Consider the following 22,142-nt stretch of genomic DNA (forward strand, 5'->3'; position numbering starts at 1 on the left):
ATTAAATTAACCTTTAAACATACATAACACTTTGAGATCAGTTCATTCTTTTGGGAGCTACGATGCTACAAACTGAGGTTTCAAACTGAACTCCCCTTGTTGCTTTAATATAACACCTTTTTCCGACTTCGTTTTATTCATCATTCAAAAGTGGACTGTATATATGTAGAGTTTGTTCCTACCCAAGACGGACGTCGATATGATCTTCAGTCATCAGAGTGCGTGTTTTTATCCGGCTCGAAGGACCAAACCTTTTGAGGGTCCTTCAATAACGCAGCTTTGTCCGACTTCATTTTATTGATCCTTTAAAAGTGGATTATATACGCGGGGGCTCATTCCTACACACGTCGACGTGATTCTTCTCGAATTCTTATCCGGATCGAAGGACCAAATGTGTTGCGGATCTCTAATAAAACAGCTTTTTCCCCACTTTTAGCGACGAGATTTAAAGGTTCCATAATTTGTCAATTACTCATTACCCATTACATATTACATACGTTTCACGCCCTGTTCCTGTCCGGGTACGCGGAAACCACTGCCTTCCATTTGCTACGAATCCGATACACATCTTTTACCTCATCAACAATGCAGTCATACACGCTCGTCGGTTAAGTGCGCTCTTGACCTGGCCTCTCTTATGGTCGCGGTAAGTTCGCCTTGGCCTCGTTTTCTATTTCGTCAATCTATCTTTAGATGTTACGTGATGAATGAGTAATTTTAAAATAAGTATCAAGTGATATGTAACTAACTTTACGTATATAAAACTAAATACTGTTGTAACTCAAAAATGATGAAATTGAAAAAACACGATTTGATAATCTCAGTACAGAGTACTAAAACAACCGACCTCAAAAGTACGTACTTACCGGAAAGTGCGCAAACCCGGATTCATCCCCTAGTTCGCTACTATATGGGACATGACACAGGAGATAATAAAAATCGGTTCTCACTACTCAAAATATAGGCATTGAGAGAGAGAAACGCCTTGAAATGGAGAATAGTAAAATCAACCGTTAAAATAAATTGCTCCTTATAATAAAATTTAGGCGCTATTTATAAAAATGAATCTTCGTGATTGAATAGCCACCCTTAGAGGTGGATGATTTTCTTCAAATTAAATGGGACCACTATGGAGATACCCTCTTTCTAACAAAAGAATCATAAAAATCGGTTCACAAATACCGGAGTTATCGCGTAACATACATACAAAAAAAATCCTCCTTTTTTAAAGTCGGTTAAAATTTAAAAAAGTTTAGAATGAATCTTATTGTAACTACCATTATTTACAATAAGATTCATTCAGTATTTTTTTTAATATAAATTTATTGATTCCATTCACTTCTATTTGTTATAAATTTATTGATTCCGTTCATTTTCTCGACGTTCAAATCATGTTTTTTTTTTTGTATATTTGGTTGTGTTTATTTAGTTTCATGTGCGATTATGTGATATGAAACCAAGAAAATATAATTAAACAAATGTTGAAAAATAATCATTTCACATATTTTTATCGAATAATTAGTAATTATTTTATTTAAAATATTATATCCTTGCAAAGTATCACTTATTAACCTTTGATTCAATTGAGACTCATTCGGATATTTTTTTTCTTTTTCATTTAATTCAAGTAACATTGACTCATATAACTGTTAATAAAGCATTGAGTAAACCACTTAATACTAATATTAGCAGGGTACAAAATTTACACAATAGACACTGTTGGTAACGTACAATTCACAACAGTGCCTCATGTACGGAGAGTCGAGCCTATCTGCTATCGATACTGCATTCAAACTGTGTGGATATACAGTTTGTAGAACTATGCTTAAGCTATGAAATTATGCTGAATGGATGATGATTCCGTACACTGGTATACCCATGAAATATTTTTTATTTTAGTTATTTTAGTTAACATAATAGCGCACACGCTCATAGCCCTGTATCGCGGGTACCATGGACACACCCATAGACAACCATAAATTACATCCAATGTCACGAGATAAATAAATGTGGCCATACAAATATTTCTCCCGGCCCTGGACCTCTGCGTGACAGTTTCCAGCATGGCAACCGTTCAGTCACGTAGGCAGTTAACACCAAAGACGCGATTTTGGCCCGAGATGGTCGTAAATAAATGCAATTTTCTCTTTTCCAGATGGACATCTACGTTCAAACAGCAAGTCCGATCGTCGAGGAAGTCCTCAAAGGCTACAATGGCACGATATTCGCCTACGGACAAACGGGCACCGGCAAGACCTACACAATGGCAGGCAGCAACTCCGCCCCTGAACTGAGGGGAATTATTCCCAATTCGTTCGCTCAAATCTTCAGTCATATCGCGAACGCCAAGGATGATGAAAAGTAAGTTCAACAGGGCTCGAAATTACCAAGATATTTATTGTCTTTGGTCCACGGACCAAATAAGGTTGAGACAGAGCGCCGGGCGTTGGCTCGCAGATTTCCACGGTGTACATTACCTGTTAAAGTTGTCATGCTGGCCTCGCATAATTAAATAGAAGACTCGGTCCACATGAATTTTATTGTAGAAATAAGGAAAGAGAAGGTACTGGAAGGGAAAAGAACAGGCAAAGTAAAGGCGTAAAGGCTGTAACAAAATAACGATATAAAACAGGTACAATGATATAAAAACATTCCCTACTTAAATTAGATACAAGTTAACAGGTAAAAAAGGAACTTACCCCAAAAGGGCCTGTATTTTCTTGAAATACAAAATGCTTGAAAGCGGTTAGCTTACATGACTTTTAATGGTGTAGGTAACTGGTCAGAATTGTAATGTGAGGTCGAGCACGTGTGCTCGCTTCGGAAATTCAGTAGAGAGTGGCCACGGAAGGAAGAAAAGTAAGAGTGACGAAGAAAAGGAATTTAAGAACGATTCAAAATTTCAAAGTAGGTGGCCAGGTTCCAGAGAAAAGGACGATAAAAAGGTGGGATGATGTTGAAAGTGGTCGCATCAGAAACAGAGTGATACTTTTCAAAGCTTTTGCGAAACTTTTTATTGGCATAATACAACAACACAAAACCACATAAAAAACAGTTTACATACAAATAATTATTTAACATATAATTACAATTGAAATTAAAGTAAACATACAAAGTAGATAGTCTGATATGGTCTGTGTTGCAGCGCCATGCCAACACGGGACTTAACTCAGCATGTGCTGCAGTAACATACCACTGCGCTGGTTTTCAGTAAGCCCGTAGAGCTCGACGCCAGCAATAAACGCAAAATAAAAAATATATGAATACTGCTACATATTACATTGACTATTATTATATGTATATTATAATTAATACGTAAATAAACATATAAAAGCAAGGTAACACAAATAATGATAATATCAAAATTCCTGCACACTGAAACCCAAATATAATGTGATTATAGGGTCATACTTCGTCAGCGATTCTTTTACCTCGAAAATGCAGGAACAACACGGCCGCCCGCGGGCAAATCGGCCTGGTATGATGTTAATAGTTTTTTTTTCATTTTGATTTTAAAAGAGTAGACCGATTTTAGTTCCCTTATAGGCGGCGGTAAGTTGTACCAGCACTTCGCTACTAAGCTACGTATCTGAAACTCCCACGAAACGCAGAAGTGCCGTGCGGAAGGATTTGTAACGCCCAACCCGTCGAACGAGGACGAGGACACTATGAATAAGGTCTAAGGGTAAAGATAGGGCCAGTCACTATAATCAAAACTAATGTAGAAAGTTACTGGGTCGTTACACTCAAAGGTTGTGAATCAACCGTCTCCAACAGGTTCTTGGTCTGCGTGACATACCTGGAGATCTACAATGAGGAAGTCCGAGACCTGCTGGGGAACAATCCACAGCAGAGCTTGGAGGTGAAGGAGCGTCCGGACATTGGCGTTTTTGTAAAAGACCTGACTGGTACGTACATAAGGAATTTTTTCTGAGCGTTCGAACTTTGTATTAATAATTATAACAAACTAGTGGAGTAATTTCACACAAAAAATAATTGAATATCAATTCAATAAAAATTTAAAATGCAATGAATAGCGACATTCCTAGCCGAGACTGGTAGCTGTAAAGGTATTTAACTGGGTGACAAAATACTTAGATTTCTCATAGATGGCGCTACGGGTAAAAAGTCGTTGAAAAACCAAATACAAAGACATAGCAACAAACACATAGAAAAATTCGTGAGGTCAGCTAGTTCGTCCCGTAGCTTAGTTGGTATAGCGTCTGGCACGGTATGCTAGAAGACGTCGGTTCGAATCCGACCGGATCGACAAACAAACTAGTGGAGTAATTTCACATAAAAAATAATCGAATATAAAAATTTAAAACATTAAATTGTTTTACTACTTTTAATTTTTCATGATACAAAGTGACACCTGGTGGCGACTCTTCTTTCTATAGCAGTTCCAGGGCCACTTAGAGTTCTAAATAGCAAAGATCTACGGAGTATTATTTCCCTGGACGAACTCTTTCACAAGGAGCTCTACTCTGTGAAAGAAATAATGCCAAAAAATAATAAATAATAAATAAAATAAAAAATAAAATACTTTTATTTCGGACAACAAGTTCCATATTTTGTTAGTAATAATAATAATAGAAAAAGAGCTTATAAACTAGTGTTAGTAAATATTTGTACATCATCAATTGGTTAAATCACCCTCCTTACGAAGCCTATAATAGAATAATGCTGTCCAGGGAAATAATGCCACCTTACCTATATCTACCGCCAAGCGATGTGAGCGTTTATTTATTATTGGAAATGAAACTAATTTTTCGGATTTAAATCGCGTATATTTGTTTTTTTTTAACAAACCAACGTTTCGGGCCCTTTACAGGTCCCATGGTCACTGTTGACTGAGGTAGTAAAGTCATCAACCAGTTATATGTAATATTAATGCAAACCACCCTATTTTTTCACTATGCTTACAAGAGTTATTAATTAAATACCTTATTTTTAATTTTACACAGAACATAGCAATTTACGCTACATACGTTTTGCAAATTATTTTGTTTTAACAATATGATTTTTTTATTAAGTTAAATATATTATTAATTAATAATGGAATCAATTAAATAATTTAAATAGTACTTATGTCTGTTTGGGATTTGTCATCAGAGGAAATATTGGATTAATTTATTTATATCAATTCAAGTTACAAAGACCCATAAAGACATACCTAATAGACTAACATACATAATAATATAATAAAACATTAGATGACTCTTTGTTATTTACACGTATTGTCTGCGACGTGTGACGCAACGTGGGTGTCCGGTAGCCAGCCTCGGAAACGTCGGTACATTACATCCTTCGGCCAAAACTCATCATTCATGAAGGTCGACAGATATTGAGTTGGTACTTTCACCACAAATGAATTAAAATTCACTCTGGTGGTGGTGGCGAGACCTTAACTGCTCGGCCCTCAGGGTTCTGAATTTATGATCTCAATCTACAGGCTACGTTGTCCACAACGCAGACGAGCTGGAGAAAATAATGGCAGTTGGCAACAAGAACCGTCACATTGGAGCAACGGCCATGAACACAGAGAGCTCGAGGTCGCATGCCATATTTTCCATCACAGTTGAGAGTTCGAAGAAGGGGGCGGACGGGAAGACTCATGTCAAAATGGGGAAACTACATCTTGTTGATCTTGCTGTAAGTATTTTATCACTGACAGCAGTCTTATAGAATTAATAGTAGAGCTCCTTGTGAAAGAGTTCGTCCAGGGAAGTGCTGCCACCTTACTTTTTTTTTGCCGCCAAAGAATAGTGTGAGCATTACTGCGTGTCAGCTTAAAGGGTAAGGTTTGAAGGGTAAGAAAGGGTGCTGGTGGAATTACAGGCACATGGGACTTGTCAACTTATGCCTCAGGGTGGTAGGCGCAGTGCCACTGTACTTCAGATCTTTGCGATTTAAAGCTCTGAGCGGCACTGAACAGGACTATGGACAGGCGTGTAGCTTACCATCAGGCGCACGACTTATTCGTCCCGTCACTTGATATTATATTTAATAAAAAATAATCACAAAAGAAATTCAAAATGGCATGCGATTTTTTCCGTCTCCACTGAGACGAGGGCAAATCGGAAAATTCATGATGTCTTAGCGAAACTGCACTTGTTAATTGTGCTGTATGTGTTTAATTAATAGTTGTTTTAAACGGATCTAAGAAATATTGAACTAACAGCAATAAACACAGTGTTCAAAATGGCATGCGATATCTTCCTTCACAGCTGGGAGGGTGCAGGTGAGTTTCATGAGGTTCATGTTTGTGATGGTGGAACTGCATCTTATTGATAATGCTGCATGTATTATTAACGGCCATTTTAAGCTGATCTAAGACAACGCAGTCTTGCTGGACCAACAACATTTGTTGTGAACATTGGTTCCTGTTGTTTCAAATAATATAGTAATTATTTAAAAAAATCTCAAACAAAATCTACTCAACTTTAATTATTTAAACTAAAACTATAAATCTAGATATCCTAGAAACACAAGGAGTAACATTTAAATACGGCCTACGACCTAATTTGGAATTTTACTATGGAACAATGTTTGTATTAATACCCAAATTATTTAGTTAATTACCGGATGTTGTAAAAAAATGAAATTGTATACAAGTTAAAATAAAATTGCATAATTTGTTAGTTACACAATGCTGTTACAATATTGATGATTTTTTTACTTGATAAAGTAAAATGTAAAATTTTACTAATTTTGGTAATTTTTTAAAACTTTCATTGAAATTTTATTGAATTTTTATTTTTATTGAATTATTAATACAAAAAATCGAACACTAAGAAAAATTCCTTCGAACTGGCTGGATCCGAACCAGCGCTTTCAATACGAAACACGTTCAATGACATCTTAAAAAATTACAATTATAACGTGATACCTCTAGTCAGCTGCTGGTAGCTGTAAAGGTACCTGTCCGAGTGAAGAAATAGATTTATCACAGATGGCGCTACGACAAAATAGTCATTAAAACTAATAACAATGATCTGCATAAACACTTAGAAAAATTCGTGGTTCGTTCGGTTTTTCAATCAACTTTGTATTGAATATCGTCAGAAAAATCTTGTTGATATCATTCCGTGTGCAGAGAGACCTAACTGTTACGTATACTGTCACTCCTCCCGCACCGCGCAGCTACCTCAGGAACCGACTCAGTTAAGCGGTAGGCCTGCAACTACATTTTTCACCGAATAAATATCTTGCATTCTAATTTTAACACCGTATCTTCATTCCCTAGGGTTCAGAACGCCAAAGCAAGACTCAAGCAACCGGCACGCGCTTGAAAGAAGCGACAAAGATTAACCAATCTCTCTCTGTGCTCGGCAACGTAATCTCAGCTTTAGTGGACGGAAAGTCTACCCACATTCCTTATAGAAACTCGAAACTCACTAGGTTACTGCAAGATTCTCTTGGAGGGAACAGCAAAACCGTTATGGTAAGACTTTTATTTTAACACTTATAGTTTTGGATGACAGGTCAATGTTAATTGGGCATTACGAAAAACCAGCTTATTTAGCAAGGCTGCACAACCGTTGTGTTAAGACATTTTCTTTAACAATTTTAGTTTCGGATGACAGGTCAGTGTTGATTAGTCGTATTTATGCCGTTTTATATTAGTTTTCGCTTTAGTTTATCGTTATAGTAAGACCTTTGTTTCAACAATTAGTATGCCATTTTATGGTGGTTTCTGCTTTGATCTTTGATGATTGATTTGATGAAAAATCAATACTGCCTCTGTGGCCGAACGGTTACCATGTCGAACTGCCACCCAGAGGTCCCGGGTTTGATTCCCGGGCCGGGAAAAATATTTGTGTGGCCTACATTTATTTCTCTCATGAATTTGGGTATATATTGTGGTTGTCTATAAGTGTGTCCATAGCACCCGAGATACAGGTTTTCCCTAGTGCGGGGCTATGTTGAGTGTGTGCGTTATTATTATTATTATAATAATAACCGATATAGATGATCTAAGCATAACCATAGTAATACTATTGGTGTTCGTACCCAATGTATGTAATGTAGAAAACCGTTGGGTAGATCCTTGTTTTACAATTGCTTTTATTTGATGATAAATCAGTGTGAACTAGGGGCCTACCATAACCTTTGAAAAAACAATCTTATCAACTGTAATGGGCAGGCGTGTCGCTTACCATCAGGCACAAAACTTGATCGTTCCCTCACTTAGTATTATAAAAAAACCGATCATCTTAACCCCTGAATTCTATCTCGACAAATGGCATCTGTAGGTCCAACAGATTCAAAATACAATCATCTAAATTATCTTGACCTCTAATTTGTAACTCGGCAGATAGCAACGATAGGTCCAGCAGACTCGAATTACGTGGAGACAATAAGCACCCTGCGGTACGCCAATCGCGCCAAGAACATCGAGAACAAAACTCATGTTAACAGCGAGCCAGGAGACGCCTTGCTTACCAGGTAGAACTTAAACTTTGTTAAATTAATGTTTTAATTGTTTTTTTCACGTCACTAGCTCGGAAAAAAAATTTTCTCATTAGAAATCTGTGCGTAAAAGCGTTTTTTCTACGCTAGCGTGGAAAAGGTTTTTGGAATTCGAACTTGACGATTGACTGTGGTGCACCTAACTTTTTATAATAATATAACAATAATAATCTCAGAATACTAAAATAACCAACCTCAAAAGTTCGTGAAATTACATCTATTTGCCAGGTTTTATTTTATTGAAATCGGTTATCGGAAAGTGCGCGAAACCGGATTCATCCCCTAGTTTGCCACGCTTAGAGGTGGAAGGCTTTCATCAAATTTAAATGGGACCAATGCTGAGGTACCCTCTTTCCAATAAAAAAAGAATCATCAAAATCGGTTCACAAATGAATTACCGCGTAACATTCATACAAAAAAACCATACAGTCGAATTTAGAACCTCCTACTTTTATTGAAGTCGGTTAAAAATACACATTTGATCATGTTATAATATTGGTCGTACATTTAAGCAGATTAACCTGTTAACTTCTAAGCTAAGTAATTGTATTGTAGTTTATGTAATTCCAAAAAAAACAAATAATTTGAATTATTAAGTTTTATTTCCACAGATTCCAGCAGGAAATTGATCAGCTCAAGAAACAATTGGAAGACACCAACAATGGTAATTTATTTCTACTAATTTTTACTCGTATGATGCTACCTATCCTCTGTACATTAGGTTTAGTTATTTGTATTATTTATGAACTGTAGAAAACGTTTATTGAAAAAACAGTAAGCATAAACTACATACTGTTGGGCCCACCCTATTAAATAATTAAAATGTCAGGTGGAACAATTTCTTAACAAACTTGTAATAGTGCTGAATTAAACAAAATACAAAATGTTGGTTCCCTCCTGAGCCCGTCTTAAATAGGACCAGACTTCACTCCGGCATCCTGCTTTCCTTCAATAAAACCCTTATAACATAAATCTTCCGGTTTACTGAAACTTATGAAAGCGGACTGTATACATTTCTACGAAAACTTATTTGAACACCTTATCTTTATGTCCATCTGACTTACAAGTATATCGAATAAGAATGAAATCGAATCAACAATTCTTACTAGATTCTCATATATATGCCGATACGGCGTCTCCCTATCAATGCACCGCAGACGCCGCCCGGCCAATCAGGGCTCCTGAATTATTTACGTAATTCTACTCTTATTTGCTCTGACCGGCCAGACGCCAGCCGTCCGTAACACAAATAATAAGAACGTCTTAGACATAAATATTACTAAAATGAATTGGAATAATAATGTGCCAGCATCAGAATCCACTCAGGGTGCTCACCCGGAACGTACAGACCAGATCCAGTTTGGAAAAGTGCATTTCTCTCATTTCTTTCTTTCTTTCTTTCTTTCTTTCTTTCTTTCTTATTTCCTAAATTGGTCCTGCCAGTAAGCGAATCCGGGAGCTTTTCGTCCAGCACCCGCAGTGCAAACCGTTGGGCAACAGACGTCGATATATAAATTTGAATACGCCTGTGTTTGTTATCCTTTTACTTTTCTTGCTTTGGGGTTGGGATTGCTGATTTGGGGTTAATCACCAAAACGTATGGTTATATGAATGGATTTTTTCATTGAATTTAACGATGAGGTTATTTCACAAAATATATTTTTTATTTTATGCATCATTTCTTAATTTTTTTGCTTACTACGGTGGTAGAAGATCGTGAAATTCAATAAAACAATCAGTAATACATAATACAGTAAAGCGACATCAACGTCAGCTTGTGGTAGCTATAAAGGTACCGACTAAGTGAGATCATAAATTCTCTCACAAGATGACGCTTACGGCGTTGAAAGCCGAAAAAAACTCAATACGATACAATCAAACTCAATACAAAGATCTGTATAATAAATAACAGACACATAGAAGAATTTCGTCGACGTCGACAAGTCAGTAGACTCGACCTGCAACTGCAACTCAGTTGGCAGAGCGATGCTACGGTACAGCGTGGTCGCAGGTTCATATCCTGTCGGGTCGAATGAATTTGTCTTTATGTTCGATCTTTGTATTAATAATTAGAACAAAGTATGAATGTGTCCATTCGTAGTTATTATAAAGCATAAGATGTTTTTCTGAAAATATTTTTACGTTATATGTATTCACAGAACTTGAAGAGGAAGGTGAAGAAGAAGAAGATGGCAGTGAGGAACTCACAGACGACACTCTCACCGATCCTGAGCTGGATGCTGAGTTGGACCCTGAGGAGAGAAAGAAGCGACGGCGAGAACGACGTGAACAGAAGGTACGACGAAAAACAACTTCATAGTTTAATTGGTTTATCATTTGGGATAATGGTAAAATTCAACGTGGCATTACGGGAAAATTCAAAATATTCAACGTAGCATTATGGGAATAGTCAATGTAGCATTATAGGAATATTCAACATAGCATCATGGGAATATTCAACGCAGCGTTATGGAAATGTCCAATGCGATATCATGGAAATATTCAACATAGCATTATGGAAATGTCCAATGCGGCATTATGGATATATTCAACGTAGCATTATGGAATGTTCCAAAATGCTTTCAGACTAGACTTTTCGAGTGAAGATTAGCTAATGTTATGTTTTAACATTAGAAAACACAAATTTTGAAGATAGTTATAAAATTTCAATAATAAAGTATTTAAAATCTGAAATTTTGTTAAATTAAAAACATTTTTGAATAAATAAAAATGTTGCTCTTTTTGATAGAGGTGCCTATTCTTTAACATCTCTTTTTTAAAGCAGCATTAGATTGAACTCAATGCGCTATTTTGTGCAGTTGTGTAAAAATAAATTTCTCACTTTTTTGTTTCATTTACAGGAACGGCTGAACCAGGAGAAGGCACATCAAGCGCGAAAGGTCCTGGAAGAAAAGAAGGCTGAACTTCAGCGGACCAAGTACGATTTTAATAATTTTTTTATTGTCGTCATCGTCATTGCATAATCTTCATCAGATACTGCATAGCCACCCCGACGCGTCCCGAATAATGTCTCCAGTTAATTTAGCGATACTCAGAAGGCTTCCATGTTATCCAGCGCGAAATATATTTTCGGTTCCAGTATCTCGTAATAACGTTGGTACAGACGAAGTTGACATCTTTCACACCTCTTTATATAAATTGGAGTGGTCGGAGCCAAAGTGTAGTGCTGCGGTGATTTTGTATACATGTTTGATTAGGTAATATTTTGATTTATCTGTCTGGATTTTATTTAGTGTTTTCTTGAGGTATCGTTTTTCTAATGGGGCTGACATGTTCAATAACGATCAAGGCCCTAAATAAATAAAAAAAGTTGAAGTGATATCACTTGTGGAAGTGGACGCAACTGCTCTAAGGGTCGTATTCTAAAACTCTACTCAATGCTCAAGTCAGGGTTTGAGTATGGTTTAAAGCACTCGAAATCATACTCAAGTCCCTGCCATTAGGGTCGTATTTCCAGTGCTTGTGTTTCCAGTGCAATCCTGACTTGAGCATTGAGTTCTAGAATACGACCCTAAGAGTGGAGTCTTAGGGGTTTTCTTTGATAGTCTCTTAGATTGATAACTCCAATGAACATTACGCCAACTTAATGTTTGGTCCTGTTCTGTTTTTATTTTGTTTTTTGTTTCTTTATTTTTTTTCACAAAATTCGGGGAGCATAAAATTAGTAAATAAATATGGCCGTTTACAAAAATAACAGAAAATGACCAAAAAAAGTAGTGTCTGTTTTTGTTTTCTTTTTCTTCTGTACATTATTTTTATTTTCTATTTTCATTTATATGTTTTTGATGTTATCTGGCGTAATTACTGTATATTCCTGTAGTGGTGCAACCATAAACCAATGATACACGAGGACTGCTAATCATGGTACGAGAATGCGTAGTCGGGTATTTATACTTCGTTTCAATCCATTTTCAACAAAATGTAAACAAATAAGTCACTAACCCGACCATAGACGGTTTAGTGATGGCCAATTGTAATGCCAACTACAAATCGATTAATGAATTGAATCAATCTATTTGTTCAATTGAGTCATACTAGCGGTTTTCCCTACCTATATAAGCATATTGAAAACTTTCGAAATCTTAATTTTAAGTCCTCCTTGAAATCCTTAAACTTAGATACTCGTTCGATTGCGATTGAAATATTCGGTTTACTAATCGATTACAAAAACTTTTATTGAATGAACCGATTTTTTTTTCGTACAGCACTATGCAACCATAGACAAGTCACAGATGTATAGATGAAAAATAACCTCACTTTTGGACTACCATTTTTCAAATACAATTTTACGATGCTATTCAAATGAATGTTGTTGGAAAAAGTGATAAGATATGAAGTCGAAATCTTCGAAATATAAGTGAAAATGTTACTTATTCGATTTATTGAGTGATTGCTTTAGAATTTTAACCAAACAGTTTTGTTTACTTTTTGTTGAAAATGTATTGGAACAGACTTTAGTACCTATAGGTACACCAGATGTCGCGATGGGTACCAAATAGCTATATTACTAACTAATTTGTTTTACGTTGACGAACTATAATTGATCAAAGCTACTCTAATTTCTAGTGATAACAAACTAATCAACAAGATGGCGCTTATTGCACAGATTTTTATGGATAGAGCCGGCTATTCTTTTATTTTGTGATGTAGCATATTCCCGGGGTGCGGTCGGGACAAATACACTATTGTTTACATGTTGGAATTATCCAAGGTTGGACAACTAACAAAGGAAACCAACACCAAGTTTTAACATTGATCGGTTTACAATAAGCAATAAATGCACCTCTTAATTATACTTGAATTTCATGAACCACGCGGGGTTACTACCCTAACTAATCTAGTGACGGCGGTGAGCTAAAGGGTAGGTTCACGGGTTTGAAGGGTGAACATTCGCACAGCAATTGTTCTCCCAACACAGGAGGCAGATAGAGGTAGCTATGCGGGGGTGAAGGGTGAGCGATTCGCACAGCCTGGACACACCTTGGTGACAGAGAGATTAACATTCTTACACTATCTAATGAAGTGTCGATTTCTCACTATAGATGCAACCGTTGTCCCACTAGGGATACTGATTTTTACAATGCTTACCTATACTGTTTTTCTTCAGAAAACATCAAGAGGAGCTTAAAGACAAGCTACAACGCCTGGAGTCCAAGGTTCTCGTGGGTGGTGAGAACTTGCTAGACAAGGCCGATGCCCAACGAAGACTGCTAGAACAAGCCACTAGGGAGTTGGAGCAAAGGCGTTTGAACGAACAACGGCTGCAGGAACATTTGCAGAAGAAAGAGGTGAGTTTATAAACTCAAATTGTCACATCAACTGCATTCCGCTCTGGTGGAAAGGATAGGATATGGAAGCAAATGCTTGTAATTATAGCACAATTTACTTTATGTCAATTGTGTAACTCACAAATTAGTTATTTTTTATTTTATTATTTGGGAAACAAACAGTAATTAAATAGTAAAATTTACAAGTATAATTTGTATACAAATTAAATGTAATAGTAAAAAGTTATCACTCAAACCAGCAAAGTTTCCACTAATAAGTATAACAAGAAGATTGTAAAAAAGTTGCTGAATTTAAATTAAAAAATTTTATACAGAAAATAATTTATTATTAATATTAATTCTTCCAATACTCGACAATGCCGACGTTTGTTACTTGTATTTAACCGGAGAGCTTCTGAAAAAACTAGAGCGCCTACGAAACGTAGCTATCCGATTTACTTTCGGGTTGCGTAAATATGATCATGTCTCCGAATTTCGCGCTCGGTTAAAATGGCTGCCAGTTCGCCTCTGACGTGATGTGCATATCCTGTCAACACTTTTTGATATACTTAATGACCATAACTCCCCCTCCTACCTTCGTTCCCGGTTTAAGCTGCTGCCCCCTCCCATCCGCTCAAGACGTCCTTGCATCATTAAGATGCTCGTTCGTCCCAGCTACAATACAAATTTCGTTTTTAACTCTTTCTTCTCGAGCAGCACAGTTGTGGAACAGACTCCCTTCTTACATCCAATCTAAACCGTCAATTTTCTTCAAGTCAAAAATTTCCTTCAAGAAAAGGTTGATAGCGCACTTTCTTGCTGAACTCTCTACGTAAACATCTTATATGTGTATTTTATGTATATATATATATTATATGTGTGTATATTTACGTTAAATATTTTACGTGTGTATAATACTTATGTTAGATATTTTTAATTCTCGCAATTACGAACACGCGCAGTTGGCTGTATGAGTTTTTCGTTTTTCCTGTTTATATAGTTCACTGTTAGTAGATGGCAAACAATGTTCGATTTTTGAAAGAAATGCAGAAATTTCCGAGCATGTTTGAAAAAATTGAATTGTCTCTACCACGGGCATAACTCCTAACCGATTGCGATGTTCTCTCTGTTCGGCAACTGTTTACCCAACAATAGTTTTGAAAAAACACTCAATTACTACATTTGATTCCGTTACTTTAACCAACGACTCGATACTTTTTCATCTCGTACGCAACTCCGCACAACACTCTCGCATAGATTCTTTTGCTTCTTTGATACATTACTTTATATTAAATTCTAGTTTGCATCCCGAGCTTGCTGAAAATCAGCGGCACGAAACAGTAAAAAAAAAAGCCGTTTGTGGCTAAAGCTGAGCAAGTCCCAATTGCACCAGCCGCGACACGCATGACGGTGACTTAGGTACTGCATTATCAATTGTTTTAATTCAGTAATCAGTATCAATTTTTTTTATTGTTATTATTATATCATTATTTATTTAGATTCTCGCCTCTCCGAGGGCCTAAAAGATTAATTTTGAATTATTATTATTATTATTGTTCCTATGTTATTTTGTCTATATGCGTGTATGTGCTTGTGTAGCAAACAGTTTTCTTTCTTTCGTTCATTATTTCGTCATGAATAAAATAAAATGTAAAAAGACCGTCAAATTCTCGCTTAAGAGTAAAACTTACAATGAAACAGATGGCTTGCTGGAAGTTGTTTAATTTACTTTGTAACTATTTATTATTTTGTTGTTAAATATAGAAAATCCGTTTTTAAGCGGTAGTCTAAAGAAATTTGCCCAAAAAAATGCCTAAAGTACACATTTACTTAGTTTAAGCGTCACAATTACACATTAGGTTCTAATATTAAAATATATAGCTTTACTATGAAGATTGTATAATTTAGGCTCCTTTCTTAATGCTTGTTTAAATACTTATATAATAGCTTTATTTACATTTGTTTTCTTCAGGCCGAGCGCCTGGACCTGGAGGAACGCTACTCCAGTCTCCAAGAGGAGAACTCAGCAAAAACACGCAAGCTGAAACGCGCCGTTCAGCTCCTCAACTCAGCTAAAGCTGAGCTGGCTGATCAGCAACGCGAGCAGCAGAGAGAGATGGAAGGCATATTGGACAGCGTCAGAGCTTTGAAAAGGGAGATACAGCTGGCGGACTTGGTGCTCGACTCTTATATACCTAAGGAGTATCAAGTTAGTATTGGATACTTTACCACCAGGCGAACGACTTGTTCGTCCGGTATGGCACTTTGTACCATAAAAAAATGCATGAATAAAATATTCAACACAAGCGCAAATATTTTGCATGTTTCCCTCACACTACCTGAAGCTGCAAAGCCTTGAACACCGTCGTGAAGTTGTCAGCTTATCGATATTCTACAGGATCATCGAGTATATAACCAGAAATAGAGACGAAATAAGGGCCATCCATCTCTGGCTACTCATCAGGTAAATGGGGCTTATATCACTTTTAAATATCAACACTGAAACAGTTTAGCGCTAACAACTGACCTGTGTGTACGTCTCCGTATATTCCAAAAATATTCTGTATCTATTGTAACAAAGATAATAATATCTAACAATGGGGGCTGTTCCATTCGGTGGTGTGGGAAAAACAGCAAAACATCTTATTATAAAACAAACGGAATCACATTCCATCGGTAATTAAATATTAAAAATGTAATTTTGCAACTTTCGTCCATTATAGCAAAGCTCAAGTTAAACTGGTCGATTTGAAGTGAAACAATTGACGACACCCGTCAATTGTTTCGAATTCGAGCTGGCCAATCGGAGCGCAGTTGTCACCATAATAATTTGGCAGAATAATTTTCAAACAAATTAAATGGCATTTCGTCTCTATTTCTGGTTATATACTCGATGTACAGGATATATCACGGAGAGTGCGATGGAACGACACCATTTAATTACGCTTTCCCCTTTCCATCATCGGGGGACTAGACGTGGGCTTGCTTTCCACCCCTATGTTGTGGATATTCTAAAGATTCGCACGAAGCGTTACGCTTCCACATTTATATGGCGAACGGCTGTGGAGTGGAATTCTCTGCATGCAGACGTATTCCCTGAACTTTATAACTTGGACCTTTTCAAGGCGAGATTGAATAGCCATTACTTAGGTGTGCATACTCCATCATAAGGTGAGATGGAGGACAAATGCGCACTTACTTAAGGTCTTTTTGTTATACAAATGTATAAAAAAAGACCTTCACAGAATTCGTAGAGCAGCAAGGTATTTTATTTCCATTTTTATTAACCCACTTTTTTTCTGTATAGGCATTGATCGAACAATACGTCCACTGGAACGAACAACTCGGCGAGTGGCAGGTCCGCTGCGTGGCGTACACTGGCAACAATATGCATCATCATCAAGCGCATAATCATCACCACCATAGCCAGAAACACGTCAGTATCATTGCCTTTTATTAACGGACAATAAACACTTATTGATACCGATTGATGTCATCATAACACCCGGTCTCAAAACAATCCCATATCTTCTACTAAGTTTGATTGTTACCTGGTGTTCACCAAGGTACAGATTACTTAATAATTGCTACGTAACAGATACATCACTCTCATACAAAATCGAAAATACCTACGCTATAATAGCCTACTATATAAGAGGAAAAAGGAACCTAAGCACGCGCTCAGAGAGGTGGAAATAACGTTGCCTGCCGTGTGCAGTCGTGCGGAGCCGAATGCTCATAAATAAAAGATTTGTATGAGAGCTTGTGCCGACGTCGGTACACTCAGCGATAGACACTCATCGCGTAACTTTGTGCGAGAGACGGAGCCCTGGCCAGGGTATTTAATAAATCTTAAAATTAACGGACGTTTGTACAATAGAGTGATGGTGAACTATTGTTGTTGTAAGAAAAATAACCCAGTAATGATAGTCCCAATAATCTCACTACAGAGTACTAAAAAACCGACTTCAAAAGTTCATGGAATTACATCTATTTGCGTAGTTTTATTGAAATCGGTTACCGGAAAGTGCGCGAAACCGCATTAATCCCCTAATTTGCCACCCTTAGAAATGGAATATTTTCTTCAAATTTAAACGGGAGCAATACTGAGGTACCCTCTTTCCGTCAAAAAAAGAATCCTTCCCCCGAATCTTTCCCCCAGGCCTTCCCCCGAATCTCCGAATAGTTCGGACGTGTATTTGGCTGCGAATTCACAATAAATTATAAAATAATAATAACAAGTTAAATCCAAATAGTGTCGGATTAATAAACCACAATATTAGGAGAACAGCGGGCCACAGAAGCCTACACACTAATTTGTATGTTAATATGTGTGGGGGGGTCGGTTGGGGGGCCGGTTGGGGGGTCGGTTGGGGGGCCATTAGGGGGGCCGGTTAGGGGGTCCTAATCCTAACTCACCCCTAACAAACCTCTAACCCACCCCTAACACATCCGCTAAACCACCGGGAGATAGGGTGATAATGTATTGTATGTACTTGCTTGTATCAATAAAAATATTTCATTTCATTTCATTTCAATCATCAAAATAGATTCTCAAATTATCGCGTAACGTACATACAAAAAAAGTCGAATTGAGAATCTGCTTCTTTTTTGAAGTCGGTTAAAAATGGCTTTATATAGAGTTTTACTAAAGCTATTTTCAAAAATAATTCAGTCTTTAAATTTGAATGTTTATTTCCAAACAAATCTTTCTTTCTAGGTTCCCCGCAAATTATCTATTGCGAAATGTGAACGTAGAAAGACTCTACCGCCGCCGCCGATCTTTGTTAGTTATACTTTAATCATTTTAAAAACGACTACGAAAACTAATTTATCGGTATTTTTTGTAATATTTCTTTTCTTCGAGGCACAAATTCCTAGGAACATTATTCATATACTTACACGTTAATTTGTGTTATTTAGAGTGTACCAGGACTTAGTAGCAGTAGAGCTCCGTGTGAAAGAGTTTATCCGGGGAAGTATTGCCACCTTATCTATTTCTGCCGCCAAGCAATAAATGTTAGCATTACTGTGTTCCGGTTTTGAAGGGTTAAGGGTGCTGGTGAAATTACAGGCACATGGGACTAGTCAACTTATGTTTCAGGGCGACGGGCGCTATGGCAATGTCCCCAAGACCTTTGCGATTAAAAACTCTTGAGTGGCACTGCAACTGTTATGGACAGGCGTGTAGGCACGGAAGAAAAAAATAATAATGGAAATGCCATGCCTCGATTACTATCAGAACCGATGTCGCCAAAACTCACACATGCTTAATTTGAAACACTGCGAAATCTTGATAATGATTGTTCGTAGTTTCAAATTTTAAAAAGAAATAACAGTTTCTGGATTTTTAATACAACTTAGACTTTACCCTGTTGGCATATCGTTGAAAGTGCAATACCACAAATCCCTATTATTACAAGTTGCGACGTTTTGATATTAAATTGAAATTTCAATCAATGTTTTGCCATCTAGCGGTTAATTGCTGAACCACAGCGACTTCGAGTTATTTATTTAGTTCTCAAAAAAAGAAGCGACCATTTTGCAAGGGTATAAGCTTTATTTTCGTTTCTTGTAACAAAAAAATGATTTCGATTAGAGGAAAATTGAAAATTTATTGAAACAAGACTTACCGATGATTTGAAATACTACTACTGGTAATATTTTTGGTGGAGGTATCATTTTTGCACTCCAAATCAGCACTTTTCTACGATTTTAGAGAATTAGCGCGAAAGAATTGACACAACCATACCGTACAAAGCAAAAGTGGCTGGCTGAACTCACATAGGTCCTAAGAGACCTATAGTTGGCACGCGTGTGAGGCTGACTAACCACTTCTACTGTATTTTCTGTTTTGTGCCTATAGCTTACCATCTGGCGTCCCGTCACTTGATATTATAAAAAAAAATTAAATTAATTTTCAACTTTCCAGATCGAGCCGCCGGATCTATCTGACCGCTACCTGTCATACAGCAATGCAATATCTCGACCGGGCACCCGTCTAGGACGACCCCACACTTCTGCTGTGCCGCGTCCACACACCGCTTTGAGGCAGCGCCAATAGACTTATCTACGACATCGCGATAGATATGTGGCTGCACTGTAGGCACTTTTTAGATGCTAGTAGAACATCATGTAAACCACCAAGATATACATCCCCCATATTTCGGCAGTGTCACCTTCACACACAAAGGTGGCTACTGGCAGACCGGTAGGCAGTATTTACATTTCAATATTCTAGTAGTAAATCTGTGTACTGTAGCATCAAGAACGTCATTGTTTAGTGAATTTGAGAAACGTTTTCAGTCTCGCTTATACACACATTATGGGGAAAGATACAACAGCATTCGTTTACATTTTCATCTAATCAGATAGATAGAATTTGGAACGGACTCAATTCAAATTACTTGAGGCGCCATCTGTTGACAAAATATGGATCTATGTAGTCGAGAGCTGTCGTTCAACCATCTAAAACAAACTTTATTAGAATAGCCTGTACGCTGTACTCATTTGTACGCAATTAAATGTAAGACCACGTTTGTAACATAGCACTGAGGGATATTTTTACAATTTTATAAATTTTTCAATCACATTTTAAAGCAGTTTGGTATCACGACAGGGAATGTACCGATCCACATTTAAAAGTGGTTTGTATACAATTCAAAATAAAGCTCAAAAGGTACCATTAGGTACTTTTCCCGCGCCCCGTCACAGACTAAGTTCATATGGGAGGTGCAAGCGTTTACATAACAGCACACGTGCGCACAGTGAAGCGCGCTGTAATCTAAACTATAGGTCATATATTCATTGATCTCAACCTACACTATTTTTACATATTATTTGATTTAAAAAACAACCTCAAATGGCTTTGATTGATTCCGCATAACAGTGAAATTGTTGAATCAATCAATTTGGAAAAATATATAGTAAAATTGAAGATTTACACTGAGTGAAACACGATTCCTAAAAATGTTCAGGATAGAACAAAAAACACAAACTTACCTCGAAATTTTACAAGAAAACCGCTGTATTCAATAGGTACTTTACATATACCAATGATTTTTATTATATCAACTGTACTAAACAGAACACGTATACTATACGGTCATTGACTTACAATTATATGGACGTCGGGTCCGCGCTAAAAAGTGTCCGAACTTATAGGGCGTTAAAATCGTATACAGAGCGTCATTCACGCTTTAGTCTGCGTTTGTTCGACTGACAGCGAAGCAAGCAAAATTAGACAGTACTGCGATGACATTACAATTGAAATTCAACGTTTTAGCTTTTTCATATTCCTTTACATGTCACTACGTTTAAACAGGTTGACTTGGGACATTTTTTTCGTGGTTTTTGTATTAGACCCGTCGTCTATTTATTTGCAAGTCAATGTATACGGTATACATTTTTCAAATGACTTAAATTTCGTTTATAAAAAAAATCTGAAATAAAGCCAGCGGTCCTGCCGTTCAACGCAAGCAAAATTAACCATATTAGAACGGGAAAAATTCTATTTCGAGCAGAGGTAGTATCGATTCGTAATCGGGTATCGTTTTGGACGTGTTGCAACTTCAAGACCATGAACGTCTTGAAGGCTGCTTACAATCCTTTTGAGATCACGTTGCAACACATCCAAAGGGTTTTTTAAATCAAATTGTCATATAAAACAGTTATGTGGCAACATCGGTAGACTTTCTACTTTTCTCTTTTTGTAAAAAACTCGTCTCTCTAAAGTAGTTGTCAGTGCTTCAAAAAAATAATGAAAAAAAAGCAAAAATTATAACAAAATATACATTTATACCACATTATACAACGTCACTTACACGTTTAGCAAAAAAGTTCAACTCAAGTATTGGATGAATTAGTGAACAAGATTTACCAAAGATGTACAGAGAGCAAACTTCAAAACTAAATGCCTCCCTCTGGGTTAGGCAGAGATCATGAACCTTTTTCATTACGGTCTTCACAAATTTCTCACGCTTTTTTCACTCGCCTCTGTCTTTTCATATATACCCGTTTGGCCACAAACTGGACGACGACAGCGAACGTTGGTGCGGCAAAATGGCATGTTCTCGAAGCCAGTGACCTGAAAGTCTACCACGAAGTATGATACTACGTAACTGCGTCCGCAACGAAGCTCATACGTACTACATATCGTCGGTGTTTTGTTGAAAGGGCGAAAGCGCCATTCCGAATTTTTTTTTGTTCAAGGGAGCTTATTTTAGTTTAAAGTAAACTTAAGCTTAATTCAAACCAAAATTGAATTTTAAAATAGGACATAAATATTTTAAAACAGTGGTGAAAAACTAAAACAAAATATTTCAAAATGGCGTTTTCGCCTTTTGTACAAAACACCGACGATATGTCAGTTTTACGATG

The 22,142-nt window shown here is 36.9% G+C and overlaps 1 protein-coding gene across 1 annotated transcript in view; it reads left to right on the forward strand.

The window, feature by feature from the left end:
• Positions 1-20,699, forward strand: part of LOC113226089 (kinesin-like protein KIF3A) — a 51,449-nt gene extending 30,750 nt beyond the window's left edge. The window contains exons 3-14 of the mRNA XM_026458607.1: positions 2,156-2,361; positions 3,778-3,908; positions 5,456-5,655; positions 7,250-7,447; positions 8,321-8,451; positions 9,087-9,139; positions 10,635-10,771; positions 11,337-11,413; positions 13,604-13,784; positions 15,736-15,972; positions 17,071-17,199; positions 19,696-20,699. Coding sequence (XP_026314392.1) covers positions 2,156-2,361; positions 3,778-3,908; positions 5,456-5,655; positions 7,250-7,447; positions 8,321-8,451; positions 9,087-9,139; positions 10,635-10,771; positions 11,337-11,413; positions 13,604-13,784; positions 15,736-15,972; positions 17,071-17,199; positions 19,696-19,827 — 1,812 coding nt within the window. The 3' untranslated portion in view covers positions 19,828-20,699. The remainder of the gene's footprint in view (positions 1-2,155; positions 2,362-3,777; positions 3,909-5,455; positions 5,656-7,249; positions 7,448-8,320; positions 8,452-9,086; positions 9,140-10,634; positions 10,772-11,336; positions 11,414-13,603; positions 13,785-15,735; positions 15,973-17,070; positions 17,200-19,695) is intronic.
• Positions 20,700-22,142: the final 1,443 nt, after the last annotated feature.

The sequence above is a fragment of the Hyposmocoma kahamanoa genome, unplaced genomic scaffold (genome assembly GCF_003589595.1).
Source record: "Hyposmocoma kahamanoa isolate Upper Pololo Valley unplaced genomic scaffold, ASM358959v1 181, whole genome shotgun sequence".
NCBI classification, from domain to species: domain Eukaryota; kingdom Metazoa; phylum Arthropoda; class Insecta; order Lepidoptera; family Cosmopterigidae; genus Hyposmocoma; species Hyposmocoma kahamanoa.